This window comes from Schistosoma haematobium, chromosome ZW (genome assembly GCF_000699445.3).
Source record: "Schistosoma haematobium chromosome ZW, whole genome shotgun sequence".
Classification (NCBI taxonomy): domain Eukaryota; kingdom Metazoa; phylum Platyhelminthes; class Trematoda; order Strigeidida; family Schistosomatidae; genus Schistosoma; species Schistosoma haematobium.
The window spans coordinates 3,524,054-3,546,081 of NC_067195.1; the positions used below are offsets into that span (position 1 = coordinate 3,524,054).

At 35.7% G+C, this 22,028-nt stretch overlaps 1 protein-coding gene across 3 annotated transcripts; it reads right to left on the reverse strand.

Moving 5' to 3' along the window:
* Window positions 1-2,667: 2,667 nt before the first annotated feature.
* HBS1L_1 (HBS1-like protein) lies at window positions 2,668-21,598 on the reverse strand. Of its 3 annotated transcripts, XM_051210201.1 has the most exons (12): window positions 21,517-21,598; window positions 21,275-21,472; window positions 21,085-21,231; window positions 20,445-21,044; window positions 18,545-18,793; window positions 16,486-16,703; window positions 14,096-14,525; window positions 11,429-11,668; window positions 9,289-9,500; window positions 7,155-7,258; window positions 5,649-5,793; window positions 2,668-3,344 (listed from the first exon to the last, which is right to left on the reverse strand). In XM_051210201.1, exons 1-12 carry the CDS (start codon window positions 21,554-21,556, stop codon window positions 3,312-3,314), a joined length of 2,616 nt encoding a protein of 871 aa, XP_051070171.1. In that variant the 5' UTR covers window positions 21,557-21,598; the 3' UTR covers window positions 2,668-3,311. The 3 variants fall into 3 exon arrangements, with proteins under 3 accessions (XP_051070171.1, XP_051070170.1, XP_051070169.1); XM_051210200.1 differs by lacking the exon at window positions 20,445-21,044; XM_051210202.1 differs by lacking the exons at window positions 20,445-21,044; window positions 21,085-21,231; window positions 21,275-21,472; window positions 21,517-21,598 and adding an exon at window positions 9,015-9,087 and having other exon boundaries at window positions 18,545-19,248.
* Window positions 21,599-22,028: the final 430 nt, after the last annotated feature.

The following is a 22,028-nucleotide window of genomic DNA, read 5'->3' on the forward strand; positions in this document are numbered from 1 at the left end:
CGCCGAGAAATGGAGATAGACATGAGGATAATGAACAAGAATTGGATGGAATTAGAAAAGAAGGCCCAGGACAGAATGGGTTGGAGAATGCTGGTCGGTGGCCTATGATCCAATATGAATAACAGGCGTAAGTAAGTAATGTAATTGAGCACACACTAGCTAAGTATATGTACTTATATTGGAATAGTACAACTTTATCGTGTACAATTCCTACTGCACAATGGGGATAATAGACGAAATCTCCATCACTGTCTTCAATAACTCTTTAAGAAGCTAAATCGAAACGGTTGAATTAAACGAAAGTTTATTTTATGTATTCAGTAGAAAACGAGAATCAATTTTCATGCAAAAAAACAAATTCCTTGAATGTTTAGAACTCTTCAATCAAACAGCATGAATGAATAAGAAGACTGTATAACAAGTTGTATCATGTTTCATGCTAAGAGTAATACGTCAGAAACATTATCAATAATGAAACGGTCTAATTTAAGAATAGATAAAGTTGAAGAAACTTTAGTATTGTTTCAATTACACTCAAGTAACACGAAAAGAATATGCTTTGTCGAAAGAGCTGTTACCTACTGTCCTTTCTACATCTACGTACGACGTCCGGATCCGCATAAGTCATGGACTAGTGCTACGTTCTGTGTTGACCACGTTGAGTTTTTTAAATCCGTTTCTATACCAGCAAGTATCTTTTATTTGGTCAGGCACACGTAACACTTGGCCAGAACATCTAAGTCAATAAAGAACCACGACTTCAACTGATTTACCTAATGCATAACCCTAACATTCCTTTCAAAGTCGCTCCACCTTGTCCTAGCAATCGGTGACTCCAACAGTAGCAAGCATAATCTACAAAAATGTTCTCGATGAAACACAGCTGTTTCCTTTATAAATACAAACCAAACAAAATCAATCGCGCTTATTTGCCATTTAAATATTAGTACAATTAGTCACGAAAATTAAATGCGCCACACAGAATATTCATCATTCAAAAGCTAACCGATACTAAAATTACGCCTACTTCACAGCCTAGCACATTTAATTCTACTACCGCACCCTCAAATGATGGCATCACAGTATTGCTGAATTTCACTACCATACCTGTGCTAACGTCATTTTTCACATGTAGTTCCGGCGTTACGATGACCCATTTTACCAATCAAGATTATGCTTGTAAAGTTCTCTTTCCACTTCGGAAATTCGATCAAAGTGAGTTAGGTAGGTACGACGATTTGATTTTGCCTCTGAACATACATGATCGCTCATTTTCTGACATTGTTCAGTCATTAAGCCAACAGCTTAGAGATAACTCCTCATTGTTCAATACACGTTATCGATGTTTAAAGATGATTATGGACGAAGACGCTGACTTCCCCAAGCAGGTGGTTTCCTCAGGGGTACACTCCATTAATCTTTAACTCAGAGGTCTAATCCACAAAATGGTGGCGCAACGTTAGGAGATGCAGTCCCATGGCAGCTGGTGATTGACAATGAGTTTACAAACCATTTGTTCCCTCAAGATCGCCGAGCTCATGTGCGCCATTGGTTTGGAATCAGGGTTTTCCAACTCCTTTAAGTGGATCCTCCATACCCACCAACGCGATCCAGCCGGCTGCTGCTACCTTGACGTGGTGGTCGGGCTTGCCTGCCGTAACGAACCAGTCGATATAGTGGCTGGAGAAATCGTTCCTCAAGGTCCTACCATGCCAGACAGGTCATTTGAAGAGTCGTAAGACTAAAAGCAGCAAACCCGAGGGCGAAGACCTACTGCTGACTGTACAGAGGTGTGACGGCGGTAAAGTCTCAACAAGTATGGAGCTCACAAAAACGTCGTGTCCGACCTCAAGCAGTTGTCCCTTGGGCATTGCGGTCACACTCTCAGGTCACTAAGACCACCTATAACTCAGTTTCCTTTTAAGGTACCTCCAGAAGAATCCTTCCACGGTCTGGGCAATCGGGAATTGATAACTGCCTTCATACCTCTAACAGCACTCAAAACCACTGTATTCATAATCCATCTCCCTAAGTTAGAATTTATTTTCTACTCATTAAATAATTTTTTATACTCTGTAATTCTTAAAGTTTTAACTATTTTCAATGATTGACATTAATTATGTCAATTCGGTCAGTTGGATTCACGAGTCAGTTTAAGCTAAACTACCATTGAAAACTTAAAAGCACTGAACGACTGTTTTGTCATAGTATGGGATTCATCAACAGTGTACATTTACGGTCTCCAAGCTAGTCTTGAACTCAGGACCATGCGTGTGAACGCTTTACCTGTGCAGCACTGAGCCGGCATCCAACGGTGTTAATGTCAACTGTGAAAATAGTACAATCTCTTAAAACCCTTATACTGATATAAATATATATCCCTTGAGTCAATACCAATGTATAAATGGTTAAGATAATGTAGTTGAGATGGGGAGGGGGTAGAATATATCTTCCAAAAAGACAAATTTCATGTCATTCAAACTACAAACGCCCTGATACGTCCGAGAGTGGGGAGAGTCCTCTCTCCCTCTCGAAATGCTCTCACATGGCCACGCGTATATAGCCTCTACCAGGGAAATCCTACTCACTGCCTTCTCGTGGCGGGGGTATTGTTTACGAAATTGAGAGGACGAAAAGCGAATGTCCGGCGCTTCAACCGGGTTGGTGAACATGGAGAGTTCACCTAGGGGAGTTGGAAAACTCCGATTCCAAACCACTGGTGCACATGGGCTCCAGTACCCTGAGGGAACAAACGGCGTATGAACCAATTATTGGTCACCGCCTACTGTGGGATTGCATCTCCTTACGATGCTTCACAGCTACGTGGATCAAACTTTCATGTCTAAGGCTCCTGGTATGGTCCCCTAAGAAAAACACCTGTTTCGGTTTGGTCACCCGGACAGTATCACAGCTCTCACACATATCAAATGAGATCTGTATGACGCATATGTATTTGGTGCCTCCTTGTACCATTATCTATGTGTTAAAATATAAATACAAATTGGATAAAACTTTAATTGGTTTTTCTTTTTGTTTTTGTTTACAATAACCTACACCATTCACATTGATATTGTAATTGAAATCGTATCATTGATGTAAGATCCAAAATAAATGGACAGTAAAAGTATTGAAGGTTGAATATATAAATAAATATAAAGACTGTTAAATATTTATAATAATAATAATAATAGTCTATTTCTAACATTGAATAATGAAAGACATTCTGGCATTAAATGTTCAATAGTAAAACAATCCAAGTGAACATTTTCTATTCTTCTCTTTCAAAAATATCATTTTTTTGGTACTACAGATCAACAAGATGGTTCCTTTTTTGATGGAATTAACTAGACATAAAGAGAAATAGATAAGTATTAATAATAACAGACATGGTATTATTATTATAATAAATAACGATTTTTTTATATGAATGAACAAGTAAACTATTCAAATGAATATTAAATGACTAATTAAATAATCATAGAACAATATAGACTATTTGGTTGAAATCCGTGTAACTATCGTAACCAATGGTTAGAGACTGTGTGGGACATGGCTCAGAATCGATCGATCTGATAAGTTTTGCAGATTGAACGCTATATTCGTTTCCTAAACTATTCTGTAACCTTCAAGCTAGAACTATACACCGACCTGAACACGAAAGAGAAGACTCAAAGTATGCGAGAAATACTTTACTCCAAGATTCATTCCAATGCAGAAAAAAAACAGGGTTTTTATAATATTTTAAATGTCCTTGGGTTGCTAGAAGATTCTGGAAATGCTACTAAACATAGTAGCAGTGTAGCGGTCAGCTAATCAAAACCTCTGCATGTGAAGTTTCGCCCCTTGATATTTTTGGCTAAAACTTCAAGTGAACGCTGATTGGAGGAAACGCATCTTAGTGTTTCCAGATCCTTGCTTGTCTTTGGCGAGAAATCTGCCGGATCACCCCGACACGATCACAATGGCATAAGGTGTATACACTTTCTATCTTCCCTTAAACTATGAAATTAAAATTATTTCATATCTTTCTTTCTACAAACTAATTCTTTCTTCCTGTACTATATCTTTACATAAAATCTTTCCTTTATATGTTACAGCATTGAGTTAACTGCTTCTATGAATTTGGTGTTCGTCTTACTGTGCTAATGAGGTATGGCAACTTGGACCGATGCATATATGTGCCTGGACCTACGTTGTAGCTGACTGATAGACATTGAACACACACACATAAATCATACATCAAGATTATTCCTCAGTTACAAAACGAATTCAAGATGCCTCATTTTCTTCTGAAGTAACATATATCTAAAATTGTATGGAGAGGATTTGTAGCTTAATTCTATCTGAAATTTTCACTGATGTTGTCCAAGAGGAGATTGAAATCATGACGAATATATGTATCTACATTAAAGAACAAAACTCCACTAGAATTCTGTATGTTCATGCTGGGTTATAATTAGTTACAAAAAGATTTCCTTGAGGCTAACTTCGTATTGGTAAAGGATAGTAAATCAGTTGATGAGGTTGTGAATCTTCATCAATTGAGATGGTTGGGTCACGTGTTACGTATGTCTGAACTTCGATTACCATGACGCACAATGCTGACTAGTGTTGGAGACTGATGGAAGAAACTTAGGGGCGGCTAAACCAAAATGTGGCATCAGTCCACAAAATCACTAACTTCTCGTGTGAGCTACGTTGGCAGATACAGACTACTTGGTTGTGGTCCGCGCGACTATCGTAACCAATGTTTGTAGACGCTGGGTGACATAGCTCAGGATCGATCACAATGGTGTAGGTGTATACACGCTTTGTCTGCCCTTAAACTGTGTGATTAAAATTACTTAATACATTTCTTTACTAGACTACTTTACCTAGTAATCAGTAGTTAGCCGTTTTAGCTTGTATCTCTTAGTAGTTAAATGAATTATCTACAAACTAGCTGTTCTATTATCGAGTGAAATAGAGATTTTTTCGATGTTGCTTGGATAATCATTTTAAGTGAGTTCGACCATTGTTTCAGTGGATTTTTGACAAAACATAACCATTTTTATTGTAATAAAACTATGTGAACAGTGAACAATTGTTAATTTTATGAACCTGTTGTTATGAAACTGAAACATTTTGGATAATGCAGAATAGACGAATCATGGCTAGTAGTGAAATCCAGAATGGGCCTTTCATCTTATTTGAAGCTCGTCAACTGAATGGACCTGGATCTCAGAGTTGATATCCACCCCGGAATTCAAACCTAGTATCTTTTAGCTTTGAACATCATCGTGTTATCTGATTAACTAGAGTCTAGATGGCCACTCACATGTGTAATGAGTATGAGTTTTAATTCAATGTGAAATGGTTCGGATTATCCCGCGCTGACGAGTTTAAAACAGGACAAAAAGCGCGTCCTGGATTCCATTGTTAGCTATAGTCTATCTATTCTATGTAAACTTGCGGTATAATGACTATATCGAGGCAATCCGCAAAGGATGCACATAAACCAAGTAAGACTGATCGAATTCTAGTTAAAATATTAACAACCGGATAATCCAAGCCACTTCACTTTGAATAATGTATAGTACTGCTACTAGTGATTCCTCTGAGGATTTAAGACAGATTTTATAAGTATTAAATAAATATTTTTCACTTACCTTAGTTACAGTACCACCAGCAATTGATTCACCGCCAACACGAAGCATAAATCGTCCAAGAGGTTTACATTTTTCATAAACTTCTATACATATTGGTCTTTCAAATGTTAACTCTACATTTGCTGTACAATTACCAAGAAGACATCTAAAGAATAAAGAAATTAATGCAAGGTAATATTTAGAAAAATATTCACTAACAATTTGTGAATGTTTCAAGCACAAAACACAACAAAATCACAGACTACATAATATCATAACAATGTTTTTTTTGTTGATCAAATACATTGACTAGGGTGCACTTTACGTTTTTTAAAACGGTCTGCTTGTTCAGAGCCCTTTATAAGCCTGAGCACCTAAAACTCTTCACAGAACTAAACATATCGGTATTGTAGTAAACATGGAAAATTTAGACCGACAAGATGGAATAAAATATTTTACATTTAAAAACTCAATATCGACATTATTGGTGAACTACTGACTTATCCTCAACTTTACTAGTTATAGCTGGTTATTTGTTTAAACATATAAATATTGGTACAATGGGGTACCAAATAGATATGCGCTACATAAATCACTCGATTTGTATGACGGCTTGACAACTGCCGGATGCTAAAACTGAAGCGGATGGCTTTCTTATGGAGTCACTCTCCGAGCCTTCGACCTATAGGTTTATCCCACAAGGCAGTGGATCAACATCATGAGATACAGTCCCATGGCAACCGGTGACCAACAATAGGTTCATACGTCTTTTGTTCATTCAGGATCCTGAAGCTCATATGTACCATTGGTTTGGAATGGGGTTTCCTAACTGTCATAGGTGGATTCTCTGTATTCACTAACCCGTTAAAAGCGCTGGACATTCGGTTTTCATCCTCTCAATTTCGTAAACAGCATACCGGCTGCGAGAAGGTAGTGAGTAGGACTTCCCTAGTAGTGACTGTACACACGTGGTCATGTGGGAGTTGACTCTCCTTATGCTCGGTCATACCAGGGAATTTGGAGGCCATAGCTGGTACTCATTAGATCTTCAGAAATCTGTCTCGAATTTGATTTGGGCCCTTCATTGTACTAGTAACAAAGTGTCTCGAACGTGTTTAAAACTGTTCAACGCTCCGTATGTCACAATTTTCCCAATACCGATAACTTTATTCGATGAAAATCATTTTTAAACTATACAAATCTCCTTACAAAACGTTTTAATCTATTTTTACTCGAAACTAATGTATCTCACACCAATATATATACTACTTATCTTGACAGACATCAGTCAGTCAGTCAGCTACAACGGTCGGGCTTGACAGACATAAGTAACATACACAGCACCACAACTGAATTATAATTACCAAACAGACAACTGGTCGGAAAGCGTTTGGTGATATCTTGACAAATTCATAAAAAAACACGTTATCTTAAGGCTACACTCTTTAGAATCATAATCAAAGATTATGATGATAGGATTCTATCTGTAGAATAATATGCTTTAATATGGAAGATAAACTGACTGACCTTGGTTTTCGAACAACTTTTTCCATTTTGTTTTCTCGACGAGTCATGGATTTTAATTTAGTAATAGTGGCGGCTACATTGGCACAATTATAATAGTATATAACCTGAAAAGAGATAAGTAGAGAATACTCAATTTACAATTCTAAAATAAAAAACTGAATATCAACTGCTAATGTGTATAAATTGGAATACTACAATACAGTTAAAACTAACCGATAGTAACCTTTTATACATTGTCATTTATATACAAAGAGAAAAACCCACTAAACATGACAGAAGTTATACTTCAAAATTAATTTGTTCACACAACCCAAGAATTGTTTTTTTTACTTGATCACATACAACTACTGTATATGCATTTCAGTAGTAAAGAGAAATTCCTTTACATTCTACACCATAATAACAAGGTGATTCAAATAAGATGGATTTTATTACAATGTTGTTGAATAATATTATCAAAATTCATTATAGTTATACCTTAGATGAACTTTCTACTTCATTATGTTAGCTAAAATCAAAGTCAGAATTTTCATTACAGACAGCAAAAAAGTTCAACTATATGTAGCTGAAACTTGGAGAACTACTGCAAACATCATCGAAAAAGTGCAAATATTTATAAACAATTGTCTACGCAAGATACTACAAATCTGTTAGCCCGATACTATCGGCAACAACATGCTATAGCAGAAAAAAAGTCAGCTTCCAGATAAAGAGTAAATTAAGAAAAGACGCTAAAGGTAGGTATGACATATATTGCAGAAAGCATCGGACTGCATGGAATCCGCAAGGTAAAATGTAAAGCATATCAAAGAACACATTGCGCCAGGAACCGGAGGTATATATTAAAGGAATGAATAGCACTTTACAAATCTGGAAAGCAGAGCCCAGGACAGTGTTGGTTGGAGAATCCTGATTGGCGGCCTATGCTTCTCCACTAGAGGTAACAGATATAAGTTGTGAGTTGTAAGCAACATGTGTATTTTTTGCTGGATTCTTATTGACATAATAATATATATAACCGAAATATAACAGAAGTTCATGAATATCCACAATCAACTCTTCGAAAATTTACCTTCAAAAGACCAACTAACCATATATTACTGACCAATATAGTGTAAATAATAAAACATTCAACTACTACACACAAAAGACTTGGAAATTCCTACGTTCATTAATTGTGACAACATTTAGTTGTTAATTAAATGGAAGGTGTCGATTGGAAAGAATGATAATTTAATTTTGTGATACGTTTTTTCAATGGTGTTACTCAGTCAGTCAGCTACAATGTAGGACGAGGCACATAAATGCATAGGTCCAAGTTGCCATACCTCATTAGCATAGCAAGATGAACAGCGGATTCATAGGAATAGTTACTTCAATGGTGGTAATATATAAAAGAAGGATTGCATATAAGGATATAGTACAGAAAGATTTAGTACGTATAGAGAAAGATATGATGTTCCGTGAATGTATATCAATGCACAAGCAAATAAACTTCCTGTTCATTCGGTGCAACACAAAAACACCAGGAGCAAGGATTTCAGCAAGACTGCGTTCACTGAGCTAGACAATTTGAAAATGTTGAAAACTAGAACCATTATAGAATGACTGGATGCTCAAATATACCGGAAGAGCACATATACAAATTAAATTCTTAAATACAATGACAACTATAGAAAAAATTTGCAAAATCAAAAGAATGACGACACATTGTAGCACACCAATTATACGGAGAAATGAAGTAAGGTACCAACTTTCAAAGGAACAACTGCTCACCCCAATTTCATCAAATAATATTTATCAAACTTGTCAACAAGTAAATAAAATCAAATATAGAAAATAACAAACGAAATATCCTACTATATATGAAGAAAATATCGGAGAATACAAATCGACTGTTGAAATGTAGGCGTATCTCATAAACCATCCAACGCTATGCAAACAGAAAAAACACAATAACAAGAGAAGTGTGGTATTATTGACAAAATAAATTGTTTCATCTGCGAAAAACACAGTAACATCTAGAAATGATATTGTTAATTGAATAATATTCAACTAACATAAATGAGGCAAGGTAAACAGAACAGTAAAAACAATAACGACAACCAACGAAACTGACAATAATGACACTTACAGGATAACCTTTCGTAATAGGTTGCTGTATAGAGAATACTAACAATTTAGCTGAAATACAAGTGGATGGTTGTATTAGATTGTCTGGATCAGTAAGTAAATCACCAGGAATAAGAGTTTGAAATGGATCAATGTCTGTTAACATCAACGCCACTTGATCACCGGCAAATGCAAATTTAACAACTTGATCTAACAATTTGCCTCCAAGATCACCTGAAAGACATATATGTAAAGGAATAGTGATCAGGCATGTTTATTGCACGTCAAAGTAACCGCCTTCCCTGAAACGCAGTGTTCGCTAGCATAAGGATTTTGATTAACATTACAAATGGAAGTATTAAAACCATTCTTATTACTATAAGGAAAGATGGATGGTGGCTAGCAGTGGGAGTCCAGTTTGATGCGCATTTCATTCTATTTGGGACTCGTCAGCCGGATGTATCTGCGCCTCAGTGTTGATGTTCACCCTGGGACTCGAACCCAGTACCGTTCGCTTCAAACCCCATCGCGTTATCCACTTAGATACTGAGTCCTGATAGCCACCTGCTTGTGCAAGTGGCAAATAACACAGGTGGGTTATTAAGTTTATTTGATGATAATCAGTCACATCATTGATGATGATTTGATTTATTGTTTACAAACCATATCTGTTGAGTACACTATCATATGTTATCAATTAAAAACATAACATCTTTAATCATAAGTCTACTTAAACACTGGTTACTGACTTCCTAAGCTGTTCTCTATATCCCCAGACTAATTCTACACTTGAAATTGAACAATAGAGAAACGACGCAAAATATGAGTAGAAGCTTTACTCCAAGGTTAATCCATGTACAAAACATCGAGTTTATAGGTTTTCGGATGATCTTGATCTTGTAGAAACTTCTGAGAAGGTAGTAACATAAATAACTAACCAATCAAGATGTGATACATAATACTTCATATTTCAAATGCTTCTGAGAAACTTCTATTCAGTCGTGATTGGATAGAATATTTCTAACCTTTTCTGTGTTTTTGGAGACTATTAATGGATATGTATGCGCTCCCAACAATAAGCTACAATTATCTCGAAGACGCTAACCTTGAAATTTGCACATAACATGGGTTAGTCCAACAGTCTATGGAGTACATAGGAATGATACCATATTTTGATGTAGCTACCCCTGAATACGCTTCTAATCTATTCCTATGGTAGTGGGCAGACTAGAACATCAATATAAAACAACTTTATTATAACTTAAGATCAAATATATATAACAGAAGAAAAAGTGAAATTGTTGAGTAGGCTTTCGGAGAACTTCAACGGAGCCTCCAGAGGCCCAAAAGGAGCCGAAGAGTCCTAGCCAATCAGAGCACGATGGAGCATTCTAGAATTCCAACATGGCGTGCTACTATTGGTCAGTAGCATAATATGTCGCTAATGGATTGGGCGAAATATGATGTTGATTTAACGAACGTTAACATCTATAAATACCCATGTTTTTCTGTACAAGAACGAACCTTGGAGTAAAGTATTTCTCTCATACTTTGCGTCTTCTCTCTGGTGTTTAGGTCGCTGTGTAGTTCTAGCTTGCGGGTTACCAGAATAGCTTAGGAAAAGAATATAGCGTTTAATTCGCAAGACTTATTAGAAGTATTATGATATTAATATGATATGATCGTGTTCAAAAAATGACGTCACTGTTTAGTACCATAAATACTCTGAGATTATTGAAACTATCAATAAAATCAGTAATGCACATTTCATCTAGCATAACTTAAAACTTTGAAATAAATTTCAAGCTTCTAAGAAGAAAAGCGATAGAAGTGATAATACAATAGATTTCTAGTTTTTGTTATCCAACGGGGTTATTAACCATTGGAATAAAAGTAGATTCCCTCTGACTTGTGAACTTTATAATTAGACAATAAACGTCTTTAATTCTAAATCCTAAATACTACTACAGAACTAATAAAATAGGGTTGGAAGATAAAATTGCAAAATATTCACAAAACAAGTTTATATGGTAACAATAGCTAGATGATTTGAACCTTTAGATTGACAGTGGAAACAATAATGAATCCTTCTAGAATATATATATACCTCAAATGTTATGTTTATAGAAAGAATGTGAAACAATTCAATTCAATAAACTAACCTTCAGCATCATTTTGACCTGTACGAGTATTACACAATGATCTGATAGATTTCACACAAGTTCGTACATCACTTGGCAAACAAATAACTTTACTTGTAGGTATATTTACACCACTAGAAATAGCTCCAGATATAACTCGTCCAGCAACCATTGGTACACTGGAACCAGCAGGTTTAAATATATCACTGACAACAAAACGAAAAGGTCCGTCAACAGTTCTATCTGGTGATGGAATTGAATCTAATTAAATAAATAAATTATTTTAGTTAAAATATGTTATAATTAAATGAATAACATGAAAATGTAAATTATTTATTTGATTAAGCTTTCTAATTGAACAAAATTATTAAAATACTTATGAAACTTTCACATTCGTCAAAAAAAGGGAGAAGTCTAGCTTAATAGTATGACCATGAAATTGTTTTGAAAGCTAATGAATAACATTTGATAGATAGACAATTATATCATGTTAGTTTTAATCTAATATATTTGAGCACATAAATATTGGTACAAGAGGGCATCAAATAGATATGCGCCACACAAAACAATGAGAATGGGAAGAGAAAAAAGAAGGTGTGTGTATAAGGAAAAAACGAACAATAACGACCACAGATTAGTGTAAAGTAGTGTAATAATAATAATGGGGGAAACGGACAGATACAACCAGAAGAAATCTTTCAGTTAAAGAAAATACAACCGCTTTTTTATGAAGAAAGTAAAAGAAGGTTACAGCAGGATCGACACTGGCCTCTATTCTGAGCCACTGTGTTACATTAATTGTAAGCCCCCAAATGCCCTAGTATGGCCGAGAGTGGGGATAGTCCGCTCTCCCTCTCGAAATGCTCTCACACGGCCACGCGTATATAGCCTCTGACAGGGAAGTCCTACTCACTGCCTTCTCGTGGCGGGAGTGTTGTTTACGAAATTGAGAGGACGAAAAGCGAATGTCCGGCGCTTTAACCGGATTCAAAATTAATGGTGCACATGGGCTCCAGTATCCTGAGGGAACAAATGGCGTACCAACCAATTGTTGGTCACCGGCTACCATGGGACTGCATCTTCTTACGATGCTCCACTGCCTTGTGGATCAGACCTCCAGGTCGAAGGCTCGGGGTGTGGCTCCCTAAGAAAACCACCTGCTTCTGTTTAGGCACCCAGGCAGTATCACAGCCCTCGCACAAATCGAATGATTTATGTGGCGCATATATATTTGGTGCCTTCTTGTACAAATGTTTATGTGTTTAAATAAATAAATAATTGTAACAATTATCAACACTAAGCTATATTTTATTATGTACCGAATTAAATTAATACAAGTTTAAATTTTTGGCTTACGATATGTTATGAAAACATCAAAAAATCTAATTTCTATCTATTAAAATATCACAAATACATCGTCATTTTATCATTAACATTCTATGCAATACTCAGTTTATTAGCTCTAAACTTAGTAATTATACTTTACTTAAACTTATTCTTATCATTCATAGTCTCAAATCGAACGAACGGAAGGCAAGGGAAACGTTTATGTGTAAGTGTACGGAATGTACAGAAATGGGTGTATTTAGTTTTTTTGGTATATGTTATATCATTATAATCCAGCCATCCAGCTCAGAGAACAAAACTCCACCAAAATCTGGAGGCCTCGTCGCGCTTTCTGAAAGCCTTCCCAACAAAAAGCCTGCTCCTTTAAGTGCAAAATTTATCTGAAATATAATTTAATAATAATTGATACTGTTTTCTTATACAAAAGGTAAACCGTCAACTAAGTTGCATCCCCAATGACGTAAAAATGTCTGAAAACATTGATATCTTCATCATTATTGGTATCACAGATCTTGAATTGTCATTCTGTCGACTTTCGAGTGACTTAATAAAAATTGCAAAAGCTGTGATTGTTTATAAGAGTAAGTAATTATGACTTGATAAAAGACAAACATAAACTGATCTCAATAAATGAGCTTTTGTAGTGGAAAAACGTCGATTATAAACCTTGGAATTTACTTATAAGCCAGGTAATGTCAAAATATGTATTTAGCCTCCACCGATTTTCTCAGAAGCGATAGATTATGAATTTCGAAAGACCAGCGTACTCATTCGATAATAATGATAATAGTAATAACAATAATAACAAGGGACTTAAAACTTTCAAGGTACATAGGTGTATCTGTGAATTTACATGTATTTGTGATAGCAAGTGTATAGGAAGGAGAGAGAGAGAGAGAGAAGGAATTCTACTAGGTTTTCCGAACACATTCCTAGAAACCTATAGCTGAAACGGAGTATAGTCATCACAAGTGCAACTGCCAGACACCTTTAAGATAGTGGATATCAAGTGAATGTAAGTTATGCGTTCAAAATAATTAACAGACAAGATGGTTTTTGTACAGGTTTGATTATTATATTGCAACCTATAGATGAAACAATATAAATAGATACATACTTGTAAATCAGTTTTTTCTGTTGATTTAATGTGACAGCTAGGGACGATGAACAGGTCCTATGTTGATTATGACGAAGACATTGACATAGAAACAAGGTTGTTTGTAAGAACACTAGAGTCACACGTAATACAATGAGGGATTATTTATATCAATAGCATTTAAATGAAAGCACCATCAGTTCCAGAAGCAATAAATGGTAAACAATTACAGAACCACTACTTACCGATAAGTTCGAGTAACGAAGGTCCCGTATACCACGCAAACAGGTTAGAACCTGTCTCTGACGTATTTTTACTGCTATTGGACAAGTTTTGAGGTACTAAGTTAGCCCCGACTAACCCAGATACTGGACAATACACAACTCCGGAAAAATTCATAGATTTTAAAAAACTAGATATTTGTGTCTGAATTTCATTGAATCGTGACTGACACCATTCTACTGTATCCATTTTGTTTACAGCGACAATTAAACGAGAAACTCCTAATAAACGAGCCAATCGAGCATGTTCCCTTGTCTGACCTCCAGCACCAATTCCAGTTTCAAATTCACCCCGAGTAGCATTGATAACTAGGAGAGCAGCATCAGCTTGAGTCGCACCGCCAATAACTTGTGGAACAAAATCCTTATGTCCAGGAGCATCCATTAGAGCAACCTTTGCATATCGAATAAAAATAAGTATCGTTTCAATACACAGTATGCAATGAATCAAGGTTAGAAAGAAGATATATATTGTCTTTAATGACAATTTATTAAGAATAACTCATTATTCATTTACTGTTTAGAACATCTTTTTACCACCTACAAACATTTTATTTCCACCACACAAATATAAATCATCAGATATAAGAAAAAAGTCGAGAAACAGGATTTTAATAGAGTAAAAATTAACGCATAAATGTTGACTTAATCACTCATAATATAACTCGATAGCAAAGTACAAGTTAATGCACATCATTTTGAGTTAATTATTGAAAGTGAATTGAATTGGGCCCTGAAACTATAACCTAATTAGCTATAATTTATGTTTTTGAATAATTAAACTTCACTGTTCAATAAACAAAAATAGAAGGCAAATACAGATGTCATTAGTTCTTATAAACCGAGGAAACACTTAATGCTTCAACAATTCACTGGAAACGTTAATAAATGTCTTAAAAGTTAAAGGATTTGTCGTTTGAATGTAGATTAGAGTTACATTCCATCTACTTATATTTTGACAGTATCACATAATAAAATTGTCGGTATATCTGATGATTGAATGAGATTGGAAGTGAAGAATGAAAGGTATAGAATTATATGCTGACGTAAAGAACTTACAAGATAATAAAATATGTATTGTTGCGATTGAATTCAAGCTGAATATGAGCTTCGATAAAGAAGCCTGTACCTCACCATAAATAATTAATAATATGGTAGTTAAGTCTTTTTTAGCTTATTATTTTAGCTTACAGTATGGTCAACATATGTTACTCCCGTCATCAATATAGAAAACCTACTGACGACATCTAGTCAGTTGTGACCAATATACGACTTCTTCAGTTATGGGAATCCAACCAAGTTGTCACAAATATCAATTTAATAAGATTAAAAAGAATATACTGTGCCATTGACGGCAATAAAAGACTAACAACTATAGATTTAAGAGAATGAATGAAATTTTAAAAAATGAGAAGTAGGAAATAATGTTAAAGCTCAAGATCTGCAGAAAGCATAAGGATGAATACATCGATGTCATTACAACCGATTTCAAGCTAAATCACTTATCTTCTGTAACCATAGATTACGGCTAGCAGTGGCTTAGTGGTTAAGGCATTTGGCTTCCAACCCACTAAGTTGGAAGTTCGAATTCAGTTTCATCTACTTTGGCTAGGACAACGAGGTTGTAGTTTCACTAATCCTTGCAATTAGAATGTGACTCGAAGTCAAGTACACAAATATGTACTTAGTATATGTTCATTAGAAGACTGAACTACATGACTCAAATTAACAGTTAGTAACCTCATGGGTTGATGATTCTAAATGTTCTATTTTCGTTACTGTTAGCCTTTTCCAAGCCTATCCCCATGCTACCTAGTATAACTTATTATGGTAAATGGTGATTGAATATCCGTAATACGTGTTCACATAAATCCAGTTGATGAGGCATTTGGTTAGATTATAATTTATGGACGACTTTTGATGGATGCTTAAGTGACCTTACGACTGTCGACCAACTTACTAGCATTAAATGAAGGTTATAAATTAGTGTAGAGAATTCGGATTAGGATTTACGGCTGGACAGTAGGGTTAGGAATTAGAGTAAGGTTTTTCATCACGATCTAACATCAGCTATAATGCCAAAATATTACTAAACCATATGGATGAACGAATTTCGCACCAAAATTCAAGACCTGATATCCTAAATCTGATTTGTTCGTCCATATATTATGGTCTTGCCGTATTAATTCACCAATGTTCCTTCCTAAAAAGATTGACTATGATTAGCCTTAAACACAATGAAAATCACAAATTAGGCATCGGAAAATATTTATGTTCATATAATGTAGATTTTGAAAGCATAGATATAACCACATAGAAATATGAATATATAAATCATACTTCTAATCTCTTACTCGTTTTGATTTTGTTTCAAATGAAGTTTGTGCAATATCCATTGTAACGCCACGATTTCTTTCCTCTGAAGTTTGATCTAGAATCCATGCATAGGCGAATGATGCTTTGCCCAGTTTTTGTGCATCCCATTGGTATTTAGCTAATTGTTTGCTAGAAACATGTCCCAACAAACAAAGTAGATTTCCCATTAGAGTACTTTTACCAGCATCCACATGTCCTATTTAAAAAAAAACAAATATATACATATTAACATTGAAAAGTTTTTACGACCCTATAAACAGTATACTGAACTGGTGACAGGATATCTTACATTGTTGATAGTTAACATGAGATTTATGGTAAGATACCACGCTAATATACACTAATATACGCTAACAGCTTCAATTAGAAATAGTGAGATATTATTAGGAAAGAGAAAAATTTAGTTATACTTGTTAGCTTAAGTAATTTAATCCATAGACATTGTAAATTGTACACACGTACTAGGCTAATTGATTAGTTTATGTCAAGTACTGCCTAGATCAATGTACTCAAATTCAACTGTTGACCAGATAATCAAATTATATGTAACTCAGTGTATTATGGTATAGTTCTGATTAGCATTAGATCAGTTTTGAATTTACTGTTGATCCATAATAAAATCTTTATCTGAAGTCTTTCTTTCTTGAGTTAAGCTACATCAATCTTTGATCAGTTATGACAAGTAGTTGTACTAGTGTTTCGTTTTAGTTACAACAGATATTATTTTGCCTATTGTCTCTAGAAACATATCTACATTTCCGTGAATGGTGTATTATTAATGTTTGACACAAAATATAGTCAACGTACCTCATCCGGCACTGGTTCATAGTTTCACTAAATAATTTACTTAACCTTAATGTAAATCAATTGGTAATTTGGACAAGTGAGAATGATACCCAAAATCATTGTGACTAGAAATATTGTCATCTTACACTTAGTATTCAGTGACCGTAATAAAGAATGGGGTGCAGTGTTGATGTCATGCACATATTTAGACTAGCAGTACAACTTGGTAGGTGTAAAAAAACAGAAATCAAAACAATATCGTACAGAAATAAGTCGAGATAGTACAGTTAAAAGCAAGAATGTACAATCACGATACAAAAAAGTAAACGACATTGGTATAGCTGAACAAAATAGACTGCTGTAACTTATGCTTAATTGAAGAAGCCAGTTGTTTAACGACGGCGACTCAGGCACAATGGACGTGGTGAGTGTTTCAGGGGAAGTGTAAGCCATGATCGATAAAAAAACCACCGATGACAGCATTAAACGCCTACTACAACATTGACCCTTTTTGACCTTGTATGACTATGTCTTGTTCATTCAGCAATTACAATCTTTTATGTTTGTCATAAAAGATATTAAGTTTCGCTGATTCACTTTTCCTATCCTCTAGTTACTTTCCGGTATGTTGTGTCGCTTTTTATTCTTGTCTGTTAGACTGTATCAATTGTTTTTTTGTATACTAATGGTGTTACTTTGTTTTAGAAAGATAGTTTATCAAGCCAAACAACTGACTTGTTATGACTTTGACAAGACTAAGACTCCATGTTGGACAGACTGAAAATTAGTCAAGAATTGAGTTTGTGGGAAATTACTCCCTACAACGGGGTCAACACACGAGACATTTTCTCGTCACTAAAGACGAGGATGATACGTGCCTACATAAAAATGTGAAGCACAATCGCAAATAATCGATAGAATTCGACCAGTCCTAAGGAATAGACACACAGGACATTGGCCACTGTAAATATCATAGTTCCACAACAGGACAGTAGCGACCTGAATAACTTAGTGGTAATATCTCGAACTGCGAAGCGAGGTGAAGCAAGTTCAAGTCCAGGAAATAACGTTAGTTCCTTTAAGATTCCAGGGGCTCCTTGCTGACGAGTTTCAACTAGCAAGAAACCAGCTCCACAGTCTTTTAGCAACTACTACTAACCACCAAAATCGTAGATTTATAAAGGTAATTATTATCCAGTGAAAAAGCATACATTGATAACATTTTAGACAGGAAGAATTAGTTAAACTTACCCATAACGATAAGATTAATAATCTCTTTTTCTGCTGACTCTTTATGCAATTTAGAATATTCGTTTACCAAAGAATGCCGGTCAATGGGTTTACTAGGAGTTGCTGAATTATTGCCCGGAGTACGTAAGAAGTTAGAACGTTCATCAGAATGACTAGAGATAGTCAATTTCTGAGAAAGAGATAAATTTAATAATGATGTATCAGCATGATTGATCCCTTCCGTAGGACGTGCTTGAGGTACACATAAAGCTGCATACATCAACATTGATACAAAAAGAAGTATTAGCAATATTTTCCCGACCTTGTATATATCAGACACCAAACAAACCGACAAGACGAAAAATTCACTTACAGCTGACTGGTCACTGAGTAATGACGTGTCATGTTTGTTTAGTCATTTTTAGTGTTGATCGAGTTCTGTTGATTAAGTTGCAGTGTAGCCACTAGTTCAAATGACTCAACATCGCGTGCACTATGTTGAGATATCAAGTTATTGGAGGTAATCGATAGGAAACTCTGAATCCAAGTCTCGTGCTATTTGGTTCTCACCAGGGAAGTCCTAATCACTGCCTTCTCGTGGCGGGGGTGTTGTTTACGAAAATGAGAGGACGAAAAGAGAATGTCCGGTGCTTTAACCGGATCCCAAACCAATGGTGCACATGGGCTCCAGTATCCTGAGGGAACAAATGGCGTACGAACCAATTATTGGTCACCGGTTTCCATGGGACTGCATCTTCTTACGATGCTCCACTGCCTTGTGGATCAGACCCTCAGGTCGAAGGCTCCGGGTGTGGCCCCCTAAGAAAACCACCTGCTTCGGTTTGGGCACCCGGGCAGTATCACAGCCATCACATATATCAAATGAGATTTGTGGCGCATATGTAGTTGGTGCCTCTTTGTACCAATATCTATGTGTTGAATAAATAATTAAAGTATAACTGTGATCTTGAGGAAATTGATCCTTCGCTACCTAGCATCAATTTTCTCAAGACTGCAGGCACACAGTGCTGATGAGTTTCAGATAACACAAAACCAAGATACAATACACCCTATAAACTACTCATAACCGCTTAACAAGGTCTACTTGTTGATTTTAATTGTTTAACTCGATAGTAAAACTTCTCATTAAGGCACAGATCTAAGGAAGCGTTCTTATGGTATGATTTTGAACAACAACTATGTGCGAACAATTGCCTATGCGATAAAACCACTGTAACGCAATGACTTAATCTTTCTCAAAATTTGAGTTGACCGTGATTTATAATTACTTATTCTTTAATTGAATTTGTTGGTTGCATCAACTTAGAACAAATAAACATACTTAACACGCAGGATTAATCAGTCAGTCAAACACAACGTAGAACCTAGCTGTTGTAAATCGGTTAAAGTTGCCATGCCCCACTAGCACAGCAAGATGAAATCTTCAGGACAAATCCCATAGTACTATGCACAGTAACAGTATTATTAGTTACAGAAGAGATCAGGCACAAAATATACGACTCGGTAAAGTATGAATTAGTAAGATAAAACGATTATAAGGAATTTAGATACTTATGATCTAAGGGAACGCAAAGTGAATGTGAATAGTAGTACAATTGGTTTTATTTTCTCCAGACATTCAGAACAAGTAAGCACCTTCAGATGACTGACACATGATTTCTAAAATATTATGGTAAACAATTCTTATGTTCGAGATCATTTAATCGAAGTACAGAAAACTTTTTTGTTTGTAAAATAAATCGTTCATAAATCTGCATGAGTACTCATGAGAGCTAACACCACGGTAACACTGTTTTGTTAAAGCGACTGTAAGATACTTTAATTCTTACTAGATGAAAATCTCTGCTATACTCAAAAAGCGTTAAATATATAACTGACGAATACATAATGTATAGCATACCATGTGCTGTGAGTTTCCGTTGACTGCACGGCTTTGTCGTTACACTAGCTAGTTTTGAACCACCACGTTCAAAAGTCTTTGGCTCCGGAATATCGAAAACAAATCCAGAGACAGTACGAGGTGCGAATAGGTAGTTATAAATGGGTGAACGGGTGCGGACTATAATGTTTGAAAACCTTGATAACATTCCATCAAATCCTTTCGATTTATCAGCGGTATACGATGACATCAACAAGCCAAAGAAACTAGGAGTTTTATACCCTATGAGACACCCAGCACTGTTAATATTTTTTGTCGGAATATCATAAGTTGTAATGCCAGCTAACTTTGAAATACTACAGTTGGAGCTAAAAAGGTTAGTTGTTTTCGACAAAAAATGAAGGTCAGTTGATTTCGACTTAAGGCGATTTGTGGTATCTTGTACACTAACTGTGGTTTTAAAAGGCTTCTCAAACGACTGTTGAGCTGAAGAGGATTGTGAAGTTAAACGATCAAGCAACTCAAAATCCAACTCCTCTACTTTGGACTTATTTACAGAAATTGTACTGTTCACTAAGTTATCTTCCCCAACGACACTTGTGTTCAAACGTTTAAAATTACCTACGATTTATTAAAGAAATAAACCAAGGTGATAACCCACTTGAGTCAAAAAGATCACTGTTGCCAAACACCTCATCAGAGCCATGCACGCTATCATTTTGACCCGTAACTTCGTTAGTTTTTGGTGCGGAGAAATCAAATGCCTGACAAGACCCTATTCGTCCAGACACAACTCCAGGAGAATCTTCTGTGGAGTGGATAATCGATATTTAAAAATAGACAGAACTGACCTGGTTTAAGGTTTTTGGAATCATTTTCCGGGAAATCTTCCGCTGTGAAACTTAATGGTTTGACATTCTTTAAAGATACTGATATGTCTTGCTTGAATACACTGTCCGGATTATATATGTATCGTTCTGATGTGTTCGGGGATATTGTATAGTCATCATCAACTGAACTAGCGAAGGCTTCGTCATAAGTATCGACATCTATTTATTAGTTCAGTTTCTATTAAAACAATGGTAACGCGTACCATCATCACACAACGCTCTTATGTTTCTGTGCCGCGACATGTACCGACAAATTCACAACGCCACACTGAGTATTAAAATGTCTCAATAAATGATGGTTCGAAAATAGTTCTGAATATTGCAGATGTAATAGAAGAAACTCTCGCTTAACGAAGTTTCGTATTAAGTAGCGACTGGCTCCCTGTGTCTTTAGATAGGGACCTAAGGATGTAATATTTTAGCCTTAAAAGCGAGCACAACAATGTTGAAGTTTTACTTCTGAGATGCTAAGAGTGAATATTTTTGCAAACGAATCCAACTTATTATATAATTCCCATAAAACATCACAAAAGATATGCGACCTAAAATGTTGGATAATGGAGATAGTAGATTTCCATAGCGTATATCGTTTGAGATGCTTATTTTTCGACTCACACTTTATCCTTTTGGAGATGGTTGGATCTGTGGAGCAACTGTTTGCAAACTCCTTGGCTAGCACCCGTTGAAGCTGCGTTTTTGGTCAATTTCAGTCTTT